The sequence below is a fragment of the Berghia stephanieae genome, chromosome 7 (genome assembly GCF_034508935.2).
Source record: "Berghia stephanieae isolate SIO BIC M18660-M18661 chromosome 7, UCSD_Bste_1.3, whole genome shotgun sequence".
Lineage (NCBI taxonomy): Eukaryota > Metazoa > Mollusca > Gastropoda > Nudibranchia > Aeolidiidae > Berghia > Berghia stephanieae.
Window position 1 is genome coordinate 25,543,263 of NC_088366.1, and position 24,073 is coordinate 25,567,335.

The following is a 24,073-nucleotide window of genomic DNA, read 5'->3' on the forward strand; positions in this document are numbered from 1 at the left end:
AGAGAGAAATTAAATGGTGCTCCTCCGTGCTCTCGGGAGGAAATGCGCTGATAATGAATTTCTTTTTTCTTGCAAACAATTTTCAAAAGCAGGTCTGACCATCCGAATGGACAATATTTTGAGATTGTCATTACAACAATGAGCCCATATGGAATAGGGTTATCAGACCTGCAAATAAGTGCACGCCGACCAAACAAAAAAATAATTATCAGCTTTAAAATGGAATCAATTTTAAACACAGAACGTTCCGTGCTCAAAACATGTAGCCAGCCAACAAAAACATGGTACCATCATTGCTTAAAATTCGGGATCCACGCGCATTTATTTACGACGACGTGTACTTATTTGCAGGTCTGATAACCCAAATTGTTATGGTCTCACTGTTGTAATAGAAATACTCTCAAACCAAAACAAAATATTGTCCATTAAAACAATGTGAAATCAGGCCTATAATTGGGGTGTATCAGAATACCGGAATTGCCCGCAATCCCCATCCACACAGAGGGAAAATTGACCTATCATCCTTTTAGGGAAGTTGAGAGCCACCATCCACACAGCAAGAATTTTGACATCCCATCCTGCAGCGAAAGTCAAGGTCCCCATCCATACAAGAATTGACCAGCCACCCAACAAAAGTAAGAAATGACTTTCAACACCAGAAGGAAAGTCCAGGGTGCCCACCTTTTGTTTGTTTTAAAGGGGTTTGCGACACTTGTGACACTTTTAGGTCATTTCAGCGCCAGTAAAAAGGAAGCAAAGGGGGTAGTCAAAAGATTATAGATATACAATTAAAAGCACACAAGAAAAATAAGACTAAGGGGAATAATACAAGTAGGGAAAGATGTAGATTCCAAGAGCGTACTATCATTATACATCGAGATCACCCACATGTCTCATCCAGACACAAGCACAGGATCCGACTAAGAGGAACACACTCAAACGCTTGCAGTATACATTCAAAACTACAAATATAACAAAGAGATGATTTACAAGGAAAATCATCTCCCAAAACTTTTAACAATACACTTGACTTATTCCTCCCAGTCAAGGACATGGGAAAGGACAAAATCCCTAAATCAGGTAATCTCATTCCAAGAAAAAGACAAAAAGCAAGTTGGAAAAACAGATATTATAGGAGTAAGTGACCTCCTGCCCACAGTGTGAGGTTAGGAATCCCACCCAGAAGAAATGACTTCCCATTCCACAACGAAAGTAAAGGCCCCATCCACACGAGAACATGCCCTTCAATTCACAAGAGAAGTCAAGGATACCACCAAACACAGCAAGAAATTAAATTATCTTCACAAGGGAAGTCATTGGGTCCCATCCACATGAGTGAAGTCAACGGCTCTCATCCACGAAACAAGAAATGACATTGCCACCCAATAGAAGGGGTCGGCCCCTCCCCCCAAATTAAGCAACAGGTCTCTCATTTCCTTCCCCCCAATCAATAAATCTCTCATAAAGATCATAGTCATTTCAGCGATAGAAAACAAAAGGAAATATAGCATTCTTTCACAGGATTGGATTTATTTCACGAGTTACTTTTATTTTTTATCGCGGCAAATAATTCGCGAGTAAGAGAGTGCGCGATTTAAAAAAAACAAAAAACGAATTAAATAAATCGAAACCCGTGAAAAAATGCCATTATTCCATCCTTCAAGTAATTTCCTTATCTATTTTATAACTAATAATATGTACAAATACTTCACTTTTCAATAAATTTAACTATAGATTGGGATGATAAAAGGCTTGTCATAGGGAATCCCAGACAAAAAAAGGATGCCAATTTGGTACTTTTATTGCCAATTTTTTAAAATGGTTATGAAACAAACAAAAAAGTCCTGCCTAGACACTAACCATGGTATTGGGATAAGAAATTCAAGGTTGTTATCCAATTCTACGGGGATTTACTAGAAAATGTGATGCTTCTAAAATTTTGGCATTTACTTAGTGGACCATTCCAATTTTTCAAGTAATTAGTTTGGTATAGACATGCCGGCCATTTTGTTGTTGTTGTGTTCACTTTTCTTTCAATTTTGGATTCCTTTGTTTTCATAATGTGTACAAGCGGTGTAAATCAATGAAGGCACAATGAAATTGAAGGTAGCTTATTTATTAATTGTAAATGTGTTCAAGCCATGTGAGAGTGAGATTGTTTTTATTCTTTTAACTCCCACTTAGAATAGAATGAGTAATCTGTTCTGAATTTTAATGGTTGTGGATGCATGTAGTAACTTTTGTACTTTTCTACATCTGCTTGAATGAAAATTTGAAAAAAAGATGGATTTATTTTCATGCGCACCAAAAGATTATATTTAACACCATATTTTAAACCAAAAAAATGCACACAAATATTCTGTAAGCGTTGAATACATTTTTTATTCAACGCATTCAAGGCATTATTTGTTTGTTTGTTGCTTTAGGTCTCTTCCAACACAATTGAGGTTATATGAGAGACCACTGAAACAATAAAACAAGCAATCTAACAAAAATAGTACAAATGTAAATCAAAATCATAACCTAAAGATATCATAAGCTAAATTATAAATAACCAAGAACAAACAGACAGAAGATTTACAGAAAAAAAAATATCCCCTGTCAAAAATACAATCACAAACCAAAAAAGCAGGATAGGCTAGTAAAGAGAAGAAGAAACGACATCACTATCGGATCGTACACCCATGCGAACATCATAGGTATATGATTCAAGGGTGATGCTCCCATCCAACCACCCGCCAAGGCATTATTCAACTGTTACATATTTGCTAAGAAATGATAGGATAATGCAATTTATTATTATTATTATCCAATGGAAGGGGTGGAATAAATTGGGATAGACAAAGAATTTAGGATTTACAACTGAAAGTACACCAAAAAAACGTCGTAAGACTAAGAGGAATTGTTTAAATAGGAAACGGATATAGATTCTAAGAGCACACTATCAGTGTTCTTGTTTGAGAGCATCTAAAAGTCTCACTCAAACATAAGCACATGATCCCACAAAGAGGAATACATTCAAATACTTACATTATATATTCAAAACAAACATTACAGTACACAACAGAGAAATGATTTACATGGAAAAAAGTATCATCTCCCAAAAAGTATAACTACACATTTGACTGTTTCCCTCCTAGCAAAGAACTCCGTTCAGGGTAGTGACAATACCAAATAATCTCATTCCAAGACAGACAGCACCTCAGAAAACAGACCTAAGGAGATAGAAGACACAGCAGGTGACCTCTTGCCGACCACGGGAAGTAAAAAAAAAAACCCCACCTAGATAAATATAAAAAACCAACAATCAACACTTATTCATTACAATGAATCAAACATTATTTCTCTTAAAAAGCATGACAAATGGTCCATCCCTGAAAATTACACATCACATCTTTCATACATGGAAGACATTGCAATTGAGACAATTTTGTCGACAACACATATGACCCCTCCTGTCAATCTGTTTTGTTGTTTTTAAGGGTTTTACAGCACTTTCAGCACATTTATGTCATATCAGTGCCAGAAAAAAGGAGAAAAATGGGATCGTTAAAAAAATCTAGAATTAGAATTATAATTAAAGCACTCAAGAAATAAAGTACAACAAGGGGGAATTGGTTCAAATGGGGAACAGTTTAAGATCACCTAGAAGTCATAAAGTCAACAGCACAGGATCCCACTAAGAGGATTACACTCAAATATTAACAAGATATGTTCCAAACAAAAATAGAGAGAGTTTTAAAAACTTGAGCTTTTTTATAGTGCATTTGTGTAGACATCCTTTGATGATTTAAGCCTACCCTTTGATGTCTGCAGTCGCATTTTCCTTTTCTAGGTCACTCATGACTAAACTCAGCCCAGAAACGATTTCATAGGTCCATTCAATACTACTATATTTCAAGCTTTTGATGTTTGTTTTTGTTTTTAAAGGTTTTAAGGCGCTTGAAACACATTACGGTCATATCAGCACCAGTAAAAAGGAAGAAAATGGGATAGTAAAAGTTCTAGAATTACAATTAAAGCACAAAAGAAAAGGTGAGACAAAGGGGAATTGATTCAAATAGGGATCAGATGTAGATTCCAAGAGCACACCGTCAAAGTACTTAGTTTGAGATCACCTCAAAGTCTCATCCAGACACAAACACAGGTCCCAACTAAGAGGAATACACTAAAATGTTTACAAATCATATAATATAATATGTAAACTAAACATAATACAATGCATAACAGAGAGATGATTTACAAGGAAAAAAATATCATCTCCCAAGACTATAACTATACATTCGACTGTTTCCCTCCCAGCCAAGAAACTCCGGCAAGGGTCAGGACAAAACTAAGTAATCTCATTCCAAGACAATGACAGGAAACAATTGGAAAACGGGTATGGAGGGGGATAGAAGACACAGCATGTACCTCCCTGCCCACTATGGGAGGTCAGGATCCCAACCCAATGAGTTTTTTTATCAAAGAACAATTGGCTATTGAGAATCTTGACCATTCAACGATTGGTCGAACTGACAGCTCACATGTTAACAGCTGTCAACTCATGCTTTATAGCTTTAGAAGACGGTCATATATAGTCGTGTCCCAATCACTACCTTCATGAATATATTAGCCAGGCATGGCTGATAGGTAAATGCCAAGTTATGCTCTAGTTACATTTGAAACAAATTATATCACCGAACTCGTCTCAGTGAGATATAAACAATATATATATCAAGAAAATCGGCAGATAAATAAAAAAGTTGCTAAAAAAAGCTAAAATAAACAAAAGTAAGTTTTTTAATCAAATTTATTCGTAAAACGGTTTTCAACCTAATTTTCTGAAATAAAGACCAATGTTCTTTTTTTAAAGCTGATTTCAGAGCAATGTGAATTTCAAATTTCTCACGATTATATTTCTTACTTTTAGATTTCAACCATTAGGCCAACTCAAAAAGGTGATACATTATTTGCATAACAGTAGCGTAATACATTGACGGATAGTCACATCTTTGTTTTGAACGACTTAGATTGTGTTTGCATAATATAACAACAACAACAAATATAGAGATATATTGGATTTCATTAAAACAGTTATAACATAATGATTATAATTTAATCAACATGACAGCTGTAGGAGAATATAACTTTTATCATTCACATATCTCTCTCTGAATAGATGAACAAGATGTACTTAAAACGATTGCTTTGTGTGACAACTCGTTAATCACTTAATACACAATTTACAGCAAAAACAATAATAAAAAAGCCCTGATAACCAATCTGCTTGGCAACCTGCAAAGTATTACAGATTTGGAAATAGAAAAAAAAAAAATTTGAAATATAAAACATATAAATTCTCTTGAAATACTAGGTCCCAGTTCACACATCATTGCACATATGCATGTATTCAAACAGACTCTAATGTTCTGACTGCTGAAGGAATTTTTGATAAGCATTCTCGTCCATCAATCCTGACTGATCAGGAGATTCCTCAACTTCCATTTTATACAGCCAACCTGGAGTGATTGCAAGAATAATTTATCTTTTTATTCATCAATAAAAATAAAATATAATAATAATAATAATAATAAAAAATAATAATAATAATAATAATAATAATAATAATAATAATATAATAATAATAAATAATAATAATAATACAGTCCACTCTGGATAATCGCAACTGTCGGTTAATCGCAACATTTCCCAAGAAACGGAATTAATTCTTTATAAAAGTCACTGGTTAATTGCAACAAACTTCGGTAAATCGCAACAAATTTTAGCCCTTAAAAAGTGATAAATTCAAGAAATCCATCAAGAAAAATATCATGATTAAATTTCATCATGGATGAAATCGTGACAGGTTGAAGAATCGAGAGTGAGCGGGATTTAAATGCTACAGTAGTATGTCATCACTCTCTTATAATAAAAAGAGGGCGGGGCTTTGTAGTATGGGTTTGTGGTGTAATCTGTGGCCATTAAATAGGAGGGGAGGGGGCTGGGAATAGTCTCGACAACAGGTAGACAATGACAGTTGTAAAGAGAGACTGAGCGATATCCTTTGTTTTCAGACTGACAACTATGCATTGTGACCAACAAGTTCTGTTAATCGCAACATTTTCTCTGATCCTAAGGTGTTGCGATTATCCCGAGTGGACTGTAATAATAATAATAATATTTTTGTTTGTTTGTTTGTTTGTTGCTTTAGGTCTCTTCCAACACAATTGAGGTTATATGAGAGACCGCTGAAACAAAAAAACAAGCAATCTAACAAAAATAGTACAAATGTAAATCAAAATCATAACCTAAAGATATCATAAGCTAAATTATAAATAACCAAGAACAAACAGGCAGAAGATTTACAGAAAAAAAAAATATCCCCTGTCAAAAATACAATCACAAACCAAAGAAGCATGATAGGCTAGTAAAGAGAAGAAGAAACGACATCACTATCGGATCGTACACCCATGCGAACATCATAGGTATATGATTCAAGGGTGATGCTCCCATCCAACCACCCGCAATAATAATAATAATAATAATAATGATAATAATAATAACAACAACAACAACATAAATATAAAATAACAACAATAACAGTAAACAGGAATTTAAAAAAAAAATCTGCAGCAGAAACTAAAATTTAACAAAAGCATCAAGCAAGTCACCAGATACATTGTAGAGGATAAGTGCTATTACACTCTTCCATCCACCTGAATCTATTTAAGCACACACGGCTGTCAACTGCATTTTTTGCCAAATTGGGACCTAAAATTTGCTAAAATTTGCCCAAAAAACCAAAAAAAATTTGCCAAAAAGACCAAAATTTGCCGCACTTTGGGTCCTTATTTGAAGATTTTTTGACGAAACGATCCATGACTGAAGTTGGAAGTGTAAGTGACTCGATCTATTTGACTTGAGAAATGAAATGACTGTGAATAGAGTTGTTACAAAGATTTTAAAGGATCATTATCCGTAGAGAGTAGCTTCCCTTGGTTTGGGCCCAGGCAAAGCTGCAACATTTCTCGAGTTTCGTACTTTTTTTTCTCGTTATTTTGTTTTCGTTTTCTTTTTTTCCCAAAAAATTTGCCACGCGATTTGCCAATTTTCCCAAAATTTTCCACGATTTGCCAATTTTGGGAAATTTGCCAAAATTAGCGGATTGCCCTGATATTTGCGGCCGCAAAAAATGCAGATGACAGACATGGTGATTTTGACGAAAGAGTCATCAAAAAACACACCATTTAGCATAAATAATAATAATACCCTAGTGATTTATATTTTCCTCAGACTCTAAGTGATATGACTTCCCTCATATTACAAATACGCACTTACTCAGCATTTTGTTTTAGCAGCCTAGTTTGACCCATCATTTAGGTTGCCAGAACTTTCTAATTTAAACAATTAATAGATAGAAAAACCCTAAAGGTCACGACACTCCACCTGATTTGTGTCCCATTATAAAATGTTTGATGATAGCAAAAAAAATATTACAAAAAAAAAAAAATTAAGAAAATAACCTAGGACTTTTGAATCCCATTCATGAGATCAGGGTCGGTAAATTTTTTGAACAAATATTTGATAAATGTGTTTAGGAATCTGAGTAAATTATGTATGTAACCTCACCCCACAGTCAAAACAATTAAATTTTAGAACTGGAACAAAAGCTTAGCTTTTCCCTACATTGATCTAGGTAGAAAAGAGAAAGGAAAAATAAATAAACAAACCTTCTTTCAATGGAAACTGGTTGACCAGACTAGGGTTATCCTTGAGTGCTTCATTGACTTCAGTGACAACTCCCCCGACAGGACTGAAAATGTCACTAGCAGCTTTCACGCTTTCCAGACATCCAGCAACATCTGTGGGAATGAAGACGATGATTGATCTTTAAATTCTATTATGGTTGTTTTTCAACTCAAATTGATCATGATTAAACAATGATGATGATGATAATAATAATAATAATAATGATAATAATAATAATAATAATAATAATAATAATAATAATAATAATAATAATAATAATAATAATAATAGCTAAAAAAAAACATTTTAGACTTTACATTATTTTTGTGATCAATGAGGTATATACTTTTGCAAATATAAAATAGAACAAGTTAACTTTTTAAAAAAGAAGTTCAACACGAATAAAGCAAAACAAAACCCAATTTCAATTGATAATGAAGCAGCTCAATAATTTCCAAGGAATATATAGGAGGATCGAATCGGTATTTGTGATGTAGGTTTTGATTAATAAAAATAATAATAATAATAATAATAATAATAATAATAATAATAATAATAATAATAATAATAATAATAATAATATTAATAAAAATAATAATGATGATGAAGAAGAAGACGGAGAAGAAGAAGAAGAAGAAGAAGAAGAAGAAGAAGAAGAAGAAGAAGAAGAAGAAGAAGAAGAAGAAGAAGAAGAAGAAGTAGAAGAATAAGAGAAAGAATTTTCCACTGAGTGAGGCACTTATCTTACCATCAGCTTGTAAATGGGTTCCAATTTCAGGTGTTTCAACATAGACAATCTCTCCTAATTGATCCTGTGAAAATCAAAACATAAAATGATGACTTGCCGATTGCTTGAAATTTATAAATACATGTCAAATTAACATAGATGCAATGTTATCATAAAACATTGGGGAAAAAGCAATCAGCCAAAGACCATTAGAATACATTTTTAAAGAGGGCACATATAAATGAATTTTTGGATAATGACTGTGTTAAAAAAGAACATTACTTGCATATATATTATTTAAGTCAACATAAATTAAAATGCACATCACCTCTCTTCTGTTAGACATCATTTCATATTTTTTCATATAAACACATCAAATTCAAAACCCGGAGACATGTTTTATTCCAATCTATAAAATCATTCTCTTTTTAACGAGACAGAAAACTATACAGTCGAGGACTGTTATGTCGACATCATTAGGACTATGGCAAAATGTTGATATAAAAGCATCATGTCGATATCTCAGTCATTCCAAAACAATGAAATGGAAATAAATGAGAAGGGAGGGGATGAGTTTTCAGTTAGCCTATTAGTCAAAAGCCAGGTTATATCAATATCGGGAATTCCCATTATTGGTATTGGTACCGAGAAATGCTGGCATGGGCCGTAACTAGACTTGACCACTGACATCGTGGTTCTGATCAATGACGATTCACAGGATGTCATTGGACAATACTCTCGCATTTTCTTTGGTTGTTATTTTACATCACAGCGGGATATCTCTGGGTTATCATTGGCTGTTGTGTTTCACTCAACTATTTATATAGTGTATTCTTTTTTTTTTAGACAAATTATTGCCTGTGCTGATGGTTCACAATGTCGATATAACCGTCTTGTGGTAATATTTATGTCAATATAAGCCATCTTCATTTACTAAATATATAAAATTAAAAAAACGGGACTTTGATGTCATGTCGATATATCCGCTCAACACTTATTTGTTCTTGTCTTTTAATGAAAAAAGATATTCTTCTTTCTATAGAGAGTAATAATTATTATTGATAAGTGTTACAATTTTAAGTTTAACACTGAAATCTAATTTCATGCAGAGATGGTCACCTGCCCTCCTCTATTGTCAATATTGCTAAATAGAGCTTTGTAATTTACATTATCTGATCTAGAGGATAAAAATATTTTATTTCAGGGTATTTTTTCTCCACAAGGCATACCTGAGCATGGTCAGAGATTCCAACTGTTGCAATGTTTCCCTCTGTCACAAACCATTCATGTTTTTCTGTATAGAGACGATCTGAAGTAAAAATTGAATGAGTAAATGTAGAAATTAGCAATGACAGATCTTCCAAAAATTTAATCACAAACTGAAAGTAGGAATTTATCTGTGATAAGTTATTTGGTTATCAAAGTCAAGCAAAATTAAAATAACATTTATTTATGATAATATTCCTGCACATTTTTCACTGTCCAAAGAGAGAAGGTGCCAAAGGAAAAACCATTTGGCTCACTCGGAAAACTTTGTTAACCCTGATTCTGGTGTTTGCACAAACCTCATAAAAGTAACTGGGGAGCGGTTTGGCAACTCCTACCCCATAACTCGACAAGTAAACGTCTCTTTACCAGTCATTTGGCTTTGGCAGAAAAATAAATGGCCTTTTGCCTTTAATCACCCACTGAAATTTTACCACCAGCATTCTAAAACATCACTGAGAAAAAATTCATTTGTCCTAAGAGTCGCCAACATATGGAACAGTTTACCAACATCTGTAACTGCGAATTCCATGGATGGATCAGTTTAAAATCCGTCTTGATCAAGAAATGTTATATAACTTCAAAGCCAAAATTAAAGTAACTGGAATTGAGATAGAAATGAAGCCAAAAATGATCGAGTCCGGTGAAGAGGAGCCTTAAAAGGACCTGTATCGGAAACCTACTATAAGTAACTATAAGTAGTAAGTAACTTTAAACTTATTCTTCTACTTTCTAGAGGCTGTCAAAAAAGTTTATCAGGTCATCCATAAAAGGTATATGCTCATTTACATCCCATAGAGTGTAAGGAATAATTACGATTTTAAATATTTTGGCAATTTATGAATTTAATTTGGTCTCGTTTGCACCCTATTATATTCTATTATTAAATCTGCCTTCTTGCAATACAACTGGAGCACAAGATGGCTGCACAACTTTCGTTCCACAAGAGATATAAATCTCCATCCAAAACCATACCCCCTCCCCCCTTAAAAAAAAACAAAAAACAAAACCAATCCCATCTGTCTGTATATCAATTTATGAGGACAACATTATAAAACGTTTTTTAAAAAAATGAAAGCAAGAAATCAAAAAAAAAAAAAAAAAAAAAAAAGAAAGATAATCTGCTGATCGTTTTCTTCTTTGGCTTTGAATGTGTATGAGTGGGAGCTTTTCGGACTTGAGAATGGAAAACTCATGTTATTATGAGAAGTGGACACTTGACAACAAGCACAAGGCAGATTTAGTGATTTACTTTAGTAAAGACGTCTTAACTTTCCGTTTAGTTGTGTAATCTAGAATCAAGATAGATAGGCATATCGCAAGTATAATTCCAGAAGTCTACTTACTCGTTAATAATAATCTGGAAAAACTTATTTGTCTTTTTTGTATTTGAGCTGTTGAAGGGACTCTTACAGCGGTGATTTTTAGGGCTGTGAACGCTCTTCGTGCAAAGAAAGCTGCCATGATTGCTTACTTGACAAGTTGGGGAAAGTGGAAAGGAATAGTAGGTACCCTAGCCAAGACGTAGCCTGGTAAAAGCGAAACCAGACTCGGTGCCAGATTGTGCAATTGGCAGCTTTTCCTTTCCTTAAAATGTCAAATAAACCAAACTGGTTTTAAGGCGCTGACTTTAAACTGCCAGCAGCTGTTATTTAATCTAGACGCATTAATATTAATAGAGGTAAAGGTTTTTCTCTCTTTGTAAAATAAAATATAATTTGTTTGGTTTTAGTTGTATTAGCATCTGAAAGGTCGTCACGGATTTTCAATTCACAATAGTCGAGAATTTATTTTGAGTGAAGCAAAGACCAAACTGGCAATTTCACCAACACTCGGCGTTGTCCTCGTTCAACCTCATTGTCACGTGATTACTGATTAGAAAAGTGTAGGTGAAAGGTTAAAGGTAGAAACTTAAGGTCATTTGAAGGAATAGAAGAGTTCCTCATCTCAAATTGCCGACTTTAAAGTTCACTACTTCCGCCACAACAAAACCTAAAAACTCCAGCAGACAAACCCAACGCCCCTTCTAATATTAATGGAGTGAAAAACTCTGGAGAGTCGTATTTTTTGTTTTCTAGTGGTCATATTGAGGATTTGGCTTCCGAGGATTTTTAGACATACCTCGGTGTAAGTTACATTTGAATACCAAACGAATCAACTGGTTTGTCTAGAAATTGAAATGAAACCTACACACTTCCTTTGACAGTTTCACTTCACTAAACTAGAGAGGTGGGCCTTTGGCCTACCACCCTCCGCTGCACGTCCAACTCGCCTTGAGCATGCATTCACATAAAATATGAAGATTTAAAAAAAAAACTACCTCTGTTTAAAAAAACTAGCATCTTTCAAGTTTCTAAAAAACATTTTGATTTTTCAGAACTTTAGTTCGTTAAAAAATACCGGCCAATCTGACCCCTTGAGTCGAATGAAAACGAAATTTTGTTGTTTACACTGTTCAAAGGAAATGCCGTAAATAAGCTTTCATGGACTTCCTGTGTTGTTTTTACAGTGTCACGTGACCGTTTTGAGAAATTTGTCGTCTGCTACAAATAATTAGACCGGTAGGGGTTAGATATTTTTGTTGGAGCAGAGAAAAAGTGAGTATTATTTCTTGTACTTGTAGAGAGGCCTAGGGTCCACCAGCAGTCAAGTTGATTGAATGAAAGAAAAAAGGCCTTTTTTATCCGCCGCCACCACCACCTTGAAAGAGTGGAGTGGAGGGGGGGGGGGTGCATGCCGACGAGAGGGAGACGTGTCGATTGGTGACCAAGGATGCTGGCAGTTGCAGTTGCAGGTGTTCTTAACAGCCAAGCTAATTTTTGGCTTTTAGATAATAGTTTGCTTTTATCTTTATTATTGTAAACGGGGAATACAGCGTTTCCACCAAGAGAGCAGTCAGACTATCGCAACTCGGACTTCAATTGTCTATAATCGTTTTGCCGTTACTTGTCTTTTGATGATAGAAGATTTGGTGTTAGGTCAAAGATCGAATTTCGCCGCTAAAGGGTTGCATTGCTACTGGATTTGCTCTCCCCCCCCCCCCCCCCCCCCCCCCACCTTTTTTTTTCACCTTAGTATTGTTGATTGCTATTTCCTTTTTTATGATGAGCGAGTGCCGTAAGAGTCTCACAGGATGCAGGAGTACTGCAATTAACCCTTTGCCAGTGACACTGATTTTTTTTGTTTTCAAATAATAGTCTTCATTTATATTATTTTTTAACGCAGAAAAAACAAAACAAAACGTTTCCACCATAAGAGCAGTAAGAATATTGATAAAAAGCGCTTTGAGCACGTTGGGTGGATATTGCCCTATATAAAAGCTCATGTTTTTAAGTTGTATTTTGTTTTTTGACTTTTGATGAAAACGGTAATATTTTATTTTTGGTCCAAGTAAGATTGATATTCGCCTTTAAAAGGTTAAGTTGTTTTGTTTTTTTTCAGGTTTTTGTTTTTTTCAAATGAGAGAGAAAAAACAAAACAATCATACATGTATCTGCAAACAGCAGAACGTTTTCATTTTACAATGAGATGGGAAGGGGAAGGGATAACACTATGACAAGAGAGAGAGAGAGATGGGCGGGGGAATGGGGGGGGGGGGTGGGGATAGTAAGGGGGAATGGGAAATTATGAAAGAAACAATGGGTTGCCTGATGACGTAGATCAAAGGATTGTTACAGCGGTGTTCACGGTGCGTTCTTCGTGAAATTTGAACCTTTTACAGTGACACTGATTTTTTTTCTCCAGATTGCTTATGCAGAATAAATCGTTTCCACCAAGAGAGCAGTAGTAAGAGTATATTTCGACTCGGGCTTCAATTAAACTATAAATCGCAAAGCTTGTCTTTTAATGATAACATTAAGACTAAGATCTGGAGTTTGGGGAGTGTAAGATGGAATCTCGCCATTAATGGTTAAAATTGTTTAGATTTTTAAAAAAATAACACACACACACACACACACACACACGAGCACGCGCGGTCACGACAGCGAGGACCATCTATTGCTTGTGTTGCAACAGTAAACCAGTTTACGTGTACATAGATCCTGAGGCTAGATGCCCCGTTACTGTGTACGTAGGCACTCCAAAAAAAGAAAAAGAAAGAGACACACACACACACGCACACACACACACACAGTCTCGCATCCGCTACGAACTAATTTTGCGCACCAATTTTTACTGCACTAATGCACCAAATTGCATACCTATCTATGGACACTTTTTTCCGTATCTTTTTCCCATTAAACTTTTTTAAAAACCTGGGGCGGCACCTTGATAACAGACACGATACCCACACGATTTCGCGAGGAATGAATCATGAAAAAAATTAGGATATAATTTCAACACAACTTTTGAAATTCATCAAGGATTGTCCAGTACCGAATGTTTTTTGATAGAAAACAAATGCATCTTCAAATCTAAACTGCTTTTGACGGTAAGCGGTAAGTTTTTTATTTATTTTTCTGTCCAAACGAATGATTTGTCCTGGTATAGAAGCTATGTATTGGTAACACCGGCTCACCTCTCTAATGGTTTATTTTATAATATTTTGACTTTCCTAAATTTACTAGAGAGGCGAGCCGGTGGTACCAATACTTAGCTTCTTTAACTTTTACAATCATTCGGTTGGACAGAAAAAATGAAAAAAAAACTTACCGCTTACCGTCAAAAGCAGTTTAGGAATGAAGATGCATAAAATTTGTTTTCTATCAATAAAACATTCGGTCTAAATCTAATCTAGAATCTAGGTCTAGAATCGATGATGTAGACTGTAGAGCGAAGTGTCACATTAGGCACTTTAAAAAGCCAATGACTACTATCTACTACCGTCGGTCTATTTAGGCCATATAAAAATTATATCCTACCTTCAAAGAGTTTAAATTTAAATATGCATCATCTGATTTGTCAAATTGTTGCTTTTTAATCTTAGATGTGTATTTATTTTCACTTAATAATATAAATATATATAGCTAAATAAGGACTTTATATAAAGCCTAAACATCCACAGTCACCATGCTCTGCGGCGCTTTACTTTACATAATACTTAGAAACTGGCAAAAATAACAAATTCATGACAACACAATAAGCTTGCATATAGAAATAGAAACACATTCTAGGCAACATCTCCTTCATAAAAAATAAGCCGTCAGACAGGGAGGCCTTCCAAAATTATTATGATTGCGAATCAATCTGCTTAGCATATTATAGAGACCATCTAGAAGACATGTGCTAGCATAGGACAAGAAATATTTAATCTAGATTACTAAGGGGAACAACCCAAATATTCTCTCAACTAACCCTAAGAAAAAAATAAAACCTAGTACCTTTAACTAACTCTTAATAGGAAAAACAAACAACCTAGCACCTTTATGACTAACCCTAATAGAAAAAAAATCCTCTGATCTCAAGCTAATCCTGATAGAAATTTTAAAAACCTAGGACTGATTTCAATACTTCACAAAAGAAAGTGGTTTCGGAAAACCAAAACATAAGATCTTATTAGGAAAGTTTAAACTTTCAATAATCTATCAAGGTTTGTTCTAGAGTTTTAAAAATTCACAATTTGAATCCACGGGGAAAATACAAATTGAAAGAAATGCTAGCACAAGGAACTTTCGGAAGGCCTCACTTCAGACATGTATTGTTTAATACAGATGACATTGATTTAAATGCATGGGACTTATATATTGAAGTCTTCGTTTCATGCCCGTTACAACAATACTCTATCAATAAAAGTAAGAATCCATACCAATGCATCTCTCTCTTTCTTTCAGTCGAACTTCAACAATTGATAAACAGAATAAACTTCAATATCAAAAATCAACGTTAATCAGATAAACTGTCAATTAAACATGTTTGTTCAGGTCATGCTACTCTTACAGGTCATGCTATCCTTGTTCATTTCTGGATCTTGAAGTCTTGTACAGTTATTATCCAATAGAAGAATACAGCCCCTACCTACACAATTTTTAATCAAAATACTAGTCTTGAAACCATTTCTTCTTCATGATCATAATTTAGTTAAGCCAACGTTTTTTATATACAGTCATTCGATATTTCAGCTTAGCAATATTCATGTAATCTAAATTAAATATTTCTTCTTGTCCTATGCTAGCACACGTCTTCTAGACTGGTCCCTATAATCTGCTAAGCAGATTCTCTATTTTGAACCATACAGTCAATAATCTAAACTAATGCTCTTGAAAACGAGCTGGATGAACAATGTGTCTCCCATGCCTTGGGACATAATATATCAGGGAACAAGGTGGAGATGAGGTTGCATTTTGTTCATTGGTTCCGATGGTTTTTGGACCATTGGCACCATATTGCTCATTGCTTAATGATCCTGATTCAATCTTTCCTAGCTATTTGATTTTTCACATCTTTTATAGAAAATTTAAAAAATCATCTTTTTCTGACTCATTGGCATGACATAGTCCATCACTCTGTTTACCAGTAAAGGGGACAGTCCTGAAATTAAACTTTCTTGACACTATTAAACGACTTTGTTAATGTCACATGACCATATTCTTAAATCTGTTGTCTGCTTTTAAAGTACGAGGGCTCTTTCATAATTAACCGAAAAATGCCTGTAAAATCAGCGTTTTTTATGCTATCAACAAAATTCTTGCACGTGTTCATACCTTGACTCGTCCTTCATTTCTCTACGTAACAGCCAAGTCTGTCGACACACTTCTGCCAACGCCGCACCATTGAATCGATACCCTCTTGGAAGAAATTTCCATCAAGGTTTTGTAGCCATTTCCGCACATGGTCAACAAGCTCTTCATCGACATCAAAGCGCTTTCCTGCCAGCTCACGTTTCAGTGGCCCAAAGAGGTGATAATCAGATGGTGCGAGGTCTGGACTGTGTGGTGGGTGTGGCAAAATCTCCCATCCATATTTCTCTAGCCAACCTTGCGTCACTCGTGCTGTGTGGGGTGTAGCGTTGTCGTGTTGCAAAATGACCCCGTTGGTCAACTGCCCTGGGCGCTTTCTGCGAATGGCCTCCCTAAGCTTGTCAAGAGTTTGGCAGTACCTTGCAGCATTGATTGTTTCTCCAGGTTGTAAGGGTTCGAACAGAATAACACCACGACTGTCCCAGAAAACAGTTCCCATTATTTTCTTTGCACCACGACTGTCCCAGAAAACAGTTCCCATTATTTTCTTTGCTGACCGGCGGGTGGTTGGATGGGAGCATCACCCTTGAATCATATACCTATGATGTTCGCATGGGTGTACGATCCGATAGTGATGTCGTTTCTTCTTCTCTTTACTAGCCTATTCTGCTTCTTTGGTTTGTGATTGTATTTTTGACAGGGGATATTTTTTTTTCTGTAAATCTTCTGCCTGTTTGTTCTTGGTTATTTATAATTTAGCTTATGATATCTTTAGGTTATGATTTTGATTTACATTTGTACTATTTTTGTGAGATTGCTTGTTTTTTTGTTTCAGCGGTCTCTCATATAACCTCAATTGTGTTGGAAGAGACCTAAAGCAACAAACAAACAAACAAATTTGCTGACCGCATGACTTTGAATTTCTTCGCGACAGGTGAGGATGGATGTTTCCATGTCATCGAATCTTGCTTTGTTTCTGGGGTGCAATGGTGCAACCAAGTCTCATCACCGGTGACTATGTTGTCAAGAAAAGTCACATTGTACCCTAGAAAGTCTCCGCTGGCGTTGGCAGTATGCCCGTGAACCCTGCGTGAGCTCTTGCTTCTTGTCAAAAGTTCCCTGCAGATGTCCAATCTTTGTTCATTATGATTGTCTGTCAATTGCTTAGGAACCCATCTTGCGCTGACTTTTCTGTAGCCAAGTTCATCAAATACAATTCTATGGGCAGAAGTTTCCGAAATTTCAAGACTGCTTGCGATTTCATGAAGTTTCCACCTCCTGTCTTGACGAATAAGCTCATCAACTCGTTTCACATTGTCTTCTGACGTCGCAGTTATCGAACGCCCTCTCCCTTCCCTGTCTGTCAAGTCGGAATGGCCGGCTTCAAACAAATTACACCTGTGATAGACTTGTGTACGGCTTATAACATGCTCACCATATACACTCTGAAGTTCTTTATGAATTTGGGTAGGAATCAGACTTTTGGCGTTCAAAAAACGTATGACAGCTCTGATTTCCTCCTTTGACCAAGTTTCAAGGTGGGCGCCATCTTTAAAATCGTCGAGAAATTCATTGTGCAAAATGATGCACTTCATAATTTCTAGGAATATCCATAAGGAAATAAGGAATATCATGTCGTTTACAGAATTAAATAATCTCCACTGGTTGCTGAGCAATGGGCATTTTTCGGTTATTTCTGAAAGAGCCCTTGTACCTAAAATTATAACTGTCTACTTTTATCCATCCTTTGTCAAGATTGGCGTATGAAAATGAGATTTGGTTGTTACCAAAGTTTGAAATTCTTATCATTTTAATTTTGAACTCCCTTATGTCTCAAGTTGTCCTGAATACTGTTTTGAGGCAATGGATAAGAAATAATAATGATTATTTGTTTTAAATTGCTTTGAAATTGCCTGCTTCTGGGGTATATTTTAAAATAAATGAGGACAGATTCACACTAATTTTCTTAACTGTTTTTATATCTCCATCACCAGAGCTAACGAAGAAAATTAAATACTTCTAAACAAAATGGCTCCTAAGAGTCCTCCCCTCGTGACAGGTGTTTCACCAAAAGAGGGACCACCAGGCACCAGGATCACAATCAGAGGAGAGAATTTAGGAAATGATCCAAGAGACCTTATTGGTAAGAACACAAATTTCATATGTAATCACATTCAGACATAAGTCCTGCAAGATAACTACTGAGATTTTATTCTTGTGCTTCGTTAAAAAAAACATATTCTTAAATTGACAAACAAATGAGCGTTATAGATTTCATAATCGGAACCTAGGGCCAATGCTAACTATACACTGGATGCACGTTAATGTTTTAAAACATCAATTATTAAAATTTTTTTTTTAAAGTGGCAAATTCTTTAAAAGGAAAATTTTATCAATGAAATTCATAATTCAGTTTGTGATTTAAACACGACTTGCACTCACTTAATTAAACGCTTCTTGTCGTGGTAACAAGACAGCTAGATGGTAGCCTGCTGTTTTAAAATATTCAAGGAATAGTAATAACCTAGGTGGTGTTATCCTCTCATAATTCAGTTTGTGGAGATTTAAACTTGAAGTTGTTTGTCATCACTTAATTAAACGCTTTTTGTCGTGGTGACAAAACAGCTAACCTGCTGTCTTAAAATATTCAGGGTACAGTAAGTACTATCAGAAAACCTCTGTGGTGTTAGTGTTATCGTAGCATGTTTGTCATGCAATCAGAGGTTCTGAAGTGCAGTCCTCTCTTTGGGAAGGCAGATTTTTGGGATGTTTTTTTCTGTCACATGTCATATATAGCTTTTTAGAATTTTAATTTGCACCACAACCTGCCTCATTTCTCTCATCTTTCTCAGGTTTACGTATCTGTGGTTGTGACTGTTTGTTGTCGGCTGAATGGAAATCCTCCAGTAAAATCATTGCAAGAACAGGACCTGGAAAAGGCATGGGAGACATCATTGCCATCACTCGAACTGGTGGGAAGGGTAGTTGTACTGTCGGATTTCGGGGATATTTCCTTCAAATTGGTTAGTTTGCAGTTGCTGTTGTCATCATCGACTCTTCTTCATTGCCCTTCTTTACTCTAATCCTCAACTTCTGTTTATCCCACTCCCCCCCCCCCCCCCCTTTCCTCGTCCTCCTCCTCATCATCATCCTTCTCCTGCTACTATTATGACTTCTCCCGCTCCTCATCTTTCTGGGTGAGGTTCCTGACCTCCCATAGAGGGCAGGGGGTACATACTGTGTCTTCTATCCCCCTATATCTGTTTTCCAACATGCTTTCTGTCTTTGTCTTGGAATGAGATTACTTGGTTTTGTTCTGGCTCTGGCCGAAGTCCTAGCTGGGAGGGAAACAGTCAAATGCATAGTTATTGTTTTGGGAGATGATATTTTTTTCCTTGTAAATCTGTTATGTATTATTATATTTGTTATTCTGAATGTATAATGTAAGCATTTGAGTGTATTCCTCTTTGTTGGATGTTGTGCTTGTGTCTGGATGAGACTTATAGGTGATCTCAAACTAGGTACATTGGTGGTGTGCTCTTGGAATCTACATCTGATCCCTATTTGTTCCCAGTTCCCCTATGTCTTACTTTTTCTTGGGTGCTTTAATTGTAATTCTAGAACTTTTTGCTATCCCATTTTCTTCCTTTTTATTGGTGCTGATATAACCTAATTGTGTTGCAAGCGCCGTAAAACCCTTAAAAATAAACAAACAATCCTCATCTTTTTTCCTCCTCCTACTCTTCTTCTTCTTCTTCTTCTTCTTCTTCTTCTTCTTCTTCTTCTTCTTCTTCTTCTTCTTCTTCTTCTTTTCTTCTTCTTCTTCTTCTTTCTTCTTCTTCTTCTTCTTCTTCTTCTCTTCTTCTTCTTCTTCTTCTTCTTCTTCTTCTTCTTCTTCTTCTTCTTCTTCTACCTACTACTACTACTACTACTACTCTACTACTACTACTACTACTACTACTACTACTACTACTACTACTACTACTACTACTACTACTACTACTACTACTACTACTACTACTACTACTACTACTACTACTACAACATGACATGAAATAAAGTTGCATTATGTTTCAATGTTAACAAATATAAAATCAGGTCCACTTCAAGAATCAGCTGTTTGGATTGATGAGTCCCAAACGGTCCGTCCAAATCTTGACCATGGTCGTCCATCAGCACCTATATCTGCTAAAGAGGAAGAGGATCCATTGGGAATTTTGGATGAAGGAGATAGGTGAGTGGAGTTAGGAATTGAAATAATCTCCAATTTGTAGACAAAAATCAGGAGCATGTTTAATAGGAGATAGCAGTGACAAAACTAGCTACAGTTTACTACTGCTGTAATGAGTAATGATGATATGATTAAATTAAAGAGCCTTTACTTAAAAGTAGTTGCATATATACATAGTAATTAATTACAAATACACATCTTGTACAGAAATATGGACAGGTGTGTTTGATACTGTGTCAGCGGAGAAACACAATAACTAAATCAACCTTTCTTAATCTGTCAAATCAACCATAAAGCCAACGTTTTTATTTTATTACAAGTCAGTTGAATGAATTCTGAATATACAACAAAATATCAGATAAAACATTATCAAGTGCTTTAATAGATATCTATGCCTTTTCAAGGAGCAAGCAATCTTTCAATCAAATTTTATCAGTACATGTTTCCTGGAAGTGAACTCTGTGGATTTGAACATACAATATTATATTACATTTACTTTCAGCATAGCATTTTCTTATTTCTTTTGATAAAAAAAACCCAACCCTTTGGCCACCACAAGCAACTTCTGATTTGACATAAGGTAGACCTCTTAATTTTAAGTTCTTTTCCAATTAGGTCAAGGGGGGGGGGGGGGGGGATCTGTCAAGATTATTTTAAACTCATTCAATCCTAACACCAATCGCGGTACGCACACACCTTTGCACATTACTAACAATGCACCCTTGTTATAAACATTATAGAGCTATTGGTAAGAGTCGATCTGAGTACCATTTTATGTCACTGATACTAATGAGGCAGTCCCTAAATTTATTTCAGGCTTTTAAAAAACAAACACATATTCTTGCTATATCATGTGAAAAATAATTTTTTTTAAATGTTTTCTTCACTAGAGCCAAACTCACCGAGGATGAATTGCTGAAATTGTTCCCCGAAGGTATGTTTTTAGAAATAGAATTCTTAGATAAGATAAGATAAGATGATCTTTATTATCCTCTTCTAGAAATTTACATTGGGTATTGCCATAGACTAATGATTTTCTGAAAATATTTAAGCAAGTAAATAATAAAAAGGAATTACAATGACATAGAAGTAAACCAACAAAAAGCTTAACAAAAGTAAACACATTTTTTAAAAATAAATTATTATTATTATTATTATTATTATTATTATTATTATTATTATTATTATTATTATTATTATTATTATTATTATTCACAGCCGTTTATTACACTAGAAATCTTTCACTTTAGTTTTCTACCGCCTCACCCCCAATGGGAACGACCCACCGTCGATGACGGGGAGACCACCGTGTGGTTACGTCATAACAGATGTCCAGAACGTGAAAACTGGCCTATATTTATCCCCGCAGGTAGAATGCACCGCTTGGATTTCATTGTCAGTCAGGCTATATGACAGATTTCGTAAAATCGTTCCTTTTTACACTGCAATTGCTGACCATACACTTCTTCTATATTTTTCTATTTTATATGGATATAACGGCCACATTTTCATCTTCAAGACGCAATTATTTTCATTGATATCAAGAAATGGTGAGTATACTTTATTCTCTCTTGAAAAATGTATATTTTTCTATTTAAAATTAACCTGAAAAATATTTTTAATTGTTTAAAAAATTCAAATTGATGTTATCTGAGTTTTGTTACCCTAACACATGGTAGTAAACATAAGAGTAATAATCTACTTTTAATATAGCATTTATTTCAATGATTTGTAATGACCGGTTTCTGCACAATGAATGTGTAAACACATCTTGTCAAATTCTTTGTTGGCTAACAAAATAGTCCCGTATTCAGACAAACTCCTGAGACATAAGAACACGAGTCCAATTGTGATGATAAAGTTATTGTTGTTGTTGTTTTATGGTGATGATGATGATGATGATGATGATAGCGCAGTAATAGTAGTAATCGTAGTAGTAGTAGTAGTAGTAGTAGTAGTAGTAGTAGTAGTACACACACTCAGAGAGAGAGAGAGAGAGAGAGGGAGGGAGGGAGCGCGCGCGCGCGTGTGTGTGTGTGTTTGTGTGTATAAAACTCATGTACGCACATTTTTAGCACAGAACGATTTTTATTGCTTGTTCAGTCAAGTTCTCATGATTTCTCTGTGAAAATTTAACTTTGAACCTATAACTTTCACACCGATTTGCCATTCCGTCTTCACGATTCGCACCTTCCCTCGATATTCTTCTACATCGCCCGATGATACAGTCAACGGGCGTGGGAAAAGAGGGTAGATAGATATATTATGACATCATCAAAAAGCGATGTGATCAAAGGTGGCGGATGATTGTGTAACCTCAAAAGCCCGGTGGACTGCGCTACAAGGCCGAACATTCGAGGGGATATGTGATTTGAGTGGGAGGGGCTTATTTGACTTTGCCGATGACCGACTGGTAGACGATTGAAATTATAATTGTCCTTTTTCAGCAGCCAATTGGAAATGGGTAATTGTAAACTTCTGATTGGCGCTCCATGGAGAGAAATCAGTTTGGAGGTCGTGGGATGAAATTACTGAGAGGTGGAGTAAATTTGAAATGAATTGAACGTAATTTGGGGCGTTGTCTAGGTGTCAAATAAGACTCTCGCAGACTGGTGATAAATCAATTTTTTGGCCGCAAATGCTACAGTAAACTTTTTTCTCTATCTTATTTTTGCTAAAAATATTTCAGAGTGGGTATATAGGCGGATTCCATTTTGAATAACGGGCATTTAGAACTATATTTTAAAGGAAAATTATTACGTTATTATTATTAGCAGGCATCTAGGCGATCACTATCGTATTATTAATAACAATCAATAATATTATTATAACTCTTATAATTACCATTATTATTATTATTATTATCATCATCATCATCAATATCAATAATAAATAATGATTTTTTTTCTTTACTCAGATGAATGGGTCATACTGAAAACAAGCATTGTCTCAATGCAAATGGCAAATGGACTCTGCCGAATAAGCTGTGAAAGGGCTCAAATGAGATATGTGCTTAAAAAACATTTCATGCAAACTGCTCCAGAATTAGGAAGTGAAGTTCCACCGGTGAAAAAAAAAGAAAACAGAACGTTGGTTAATTAGATGCTGTTTCTGTGAAATGTAACAATCAGCTGTTCCTTACAATAATCGTGAGGTTTTACGTATGTTAATAAAAAGTATAAAAATGTGTTAAGATCTAGACGTCTATACAAAGTTCAAAGGAATATTTATAACTTATCTTTACATATGATTGTCAATTTATTTTAAAATAACAGTTCATTTTGATTATCTGATCATTAATCCTCCCCCCCCCCCCATCTTTTTCAATGCGTTTATCTCGATTTTTTATTGTCAAAAAATGGATATTATTTATTTTTTTACTATTATCATTATTATTAATATTATTATTATTATTATTATTATTATTATTATTATTATTATTATTATTATTATTATTATTATTATTATTACAGTGGTGATCAAGAGTAAGATAAATACACT

General features: G+C 35.1%; 2 protein-coding genes across 4 annotated transcripts in view; one reads left to right on the plus strand and one right to left on the minus strand.

Annotated features, from left to right (window-relative positions):
- Nucleotides 1–2,362: 2,362 nt before the first annotated feature.
- Nucleotides 2,363–11,548, minus strand: LOC144976940 (glycine cleavage system H protein-like). The gene is made up of 5 exons (XM_078921565.1): nucleotides 11,071–11,548; nucleotides 9,688–9,767; nucleotides 8,480–8,543; nucleotides 7,713–7,844; nucleotides 2,363–5,501 (listed from the first exon to the last, which is right to left on the minus strand). Exons 1-5 carry the CDS (start codon nucleotides 11,186–11,188, stop codon nucleotides 5,404–5,406), a joined length of 492 nt encoding a protein of 163 aa, XP_078777691.1. The 5' UTR covers nucleotides 11,189–11,548; the 3' UTR covers nucleotides 2,363–5,403.
- Nucleotides 11,549–11,647: 99 nt separating this feature from the next.
- The window catches only part of LOC144976941 (exocyst complex component 2-like), a 43,862-nt gene continuing 31,436 nt past the window's right edge, over nucleotides 11,648–24,073 (plus strand). Inside the window, exons 1-6 of one of the 3 annotated variants that reach the window (XM_078921569.1) lie at nucleotides 11,682–11,851; nucleotides 16,398–16,561; nucleotides 18,336–18,484; nucleotides 19,194–19,364; nucleotides 20,440–20,575; nucleotides 21,463–21,506. In XM_078921569.1, coding sequence (XP_078777695.1) covers nucleotides 18,370–18,484; nucleotides 19,194–19,364; nucleotides 20,440–20,575; nucleotides 21,463–21,506 — 466 coding nt within the window. In that variant the 5' untranslated portion in view covers nucleotides 11,682–11,851; nucleotides 16,398–16,561; nucleotides 18,336–18,369. Of the gene's footprint in view, nucleotides 11,852–16,397; nucleotides 16,562–17,176; nucleotides 17,276–18,335; nucleotides 18,485–19,193; nucleotides 19,365–20,439; nucleotides 20,576–21,462; nucleotides 21,507–24,073 lie in introns of all 3 variants that reach the window. The other 2 variants (XM_078921568.1, XM_078921567.1) reach the window with 2 other exon arrangements.

What these genes read in the sequence shown, in the direction of transcription:
- LOC144976940 (XM_078921565.1), bottom strand. Translation starts at nt 11,188, where the DNA reads ATGGCAGCTTTCTTTGCACGAAGAGCGTTCACAGCCCTAAAAATCACC. An exon ending in TTCCAGATTATTATTAACGA is followed by an intron (nt 9,768 to 11,070) that starts GTAAGTAGACTT and finishes TTTTTACTTCAG; the next exon opens with ATCGTCTCTATACAGAAAAA. An exon ending in GAATCTCTGACCATGCTCAG is followed by an intron (nt 8,544 to 9,687) that starts GTATGCCTTGTG and finishes TGATTTTCACAG; the next exon opens with GATCAATTAGGAGAGATTGT.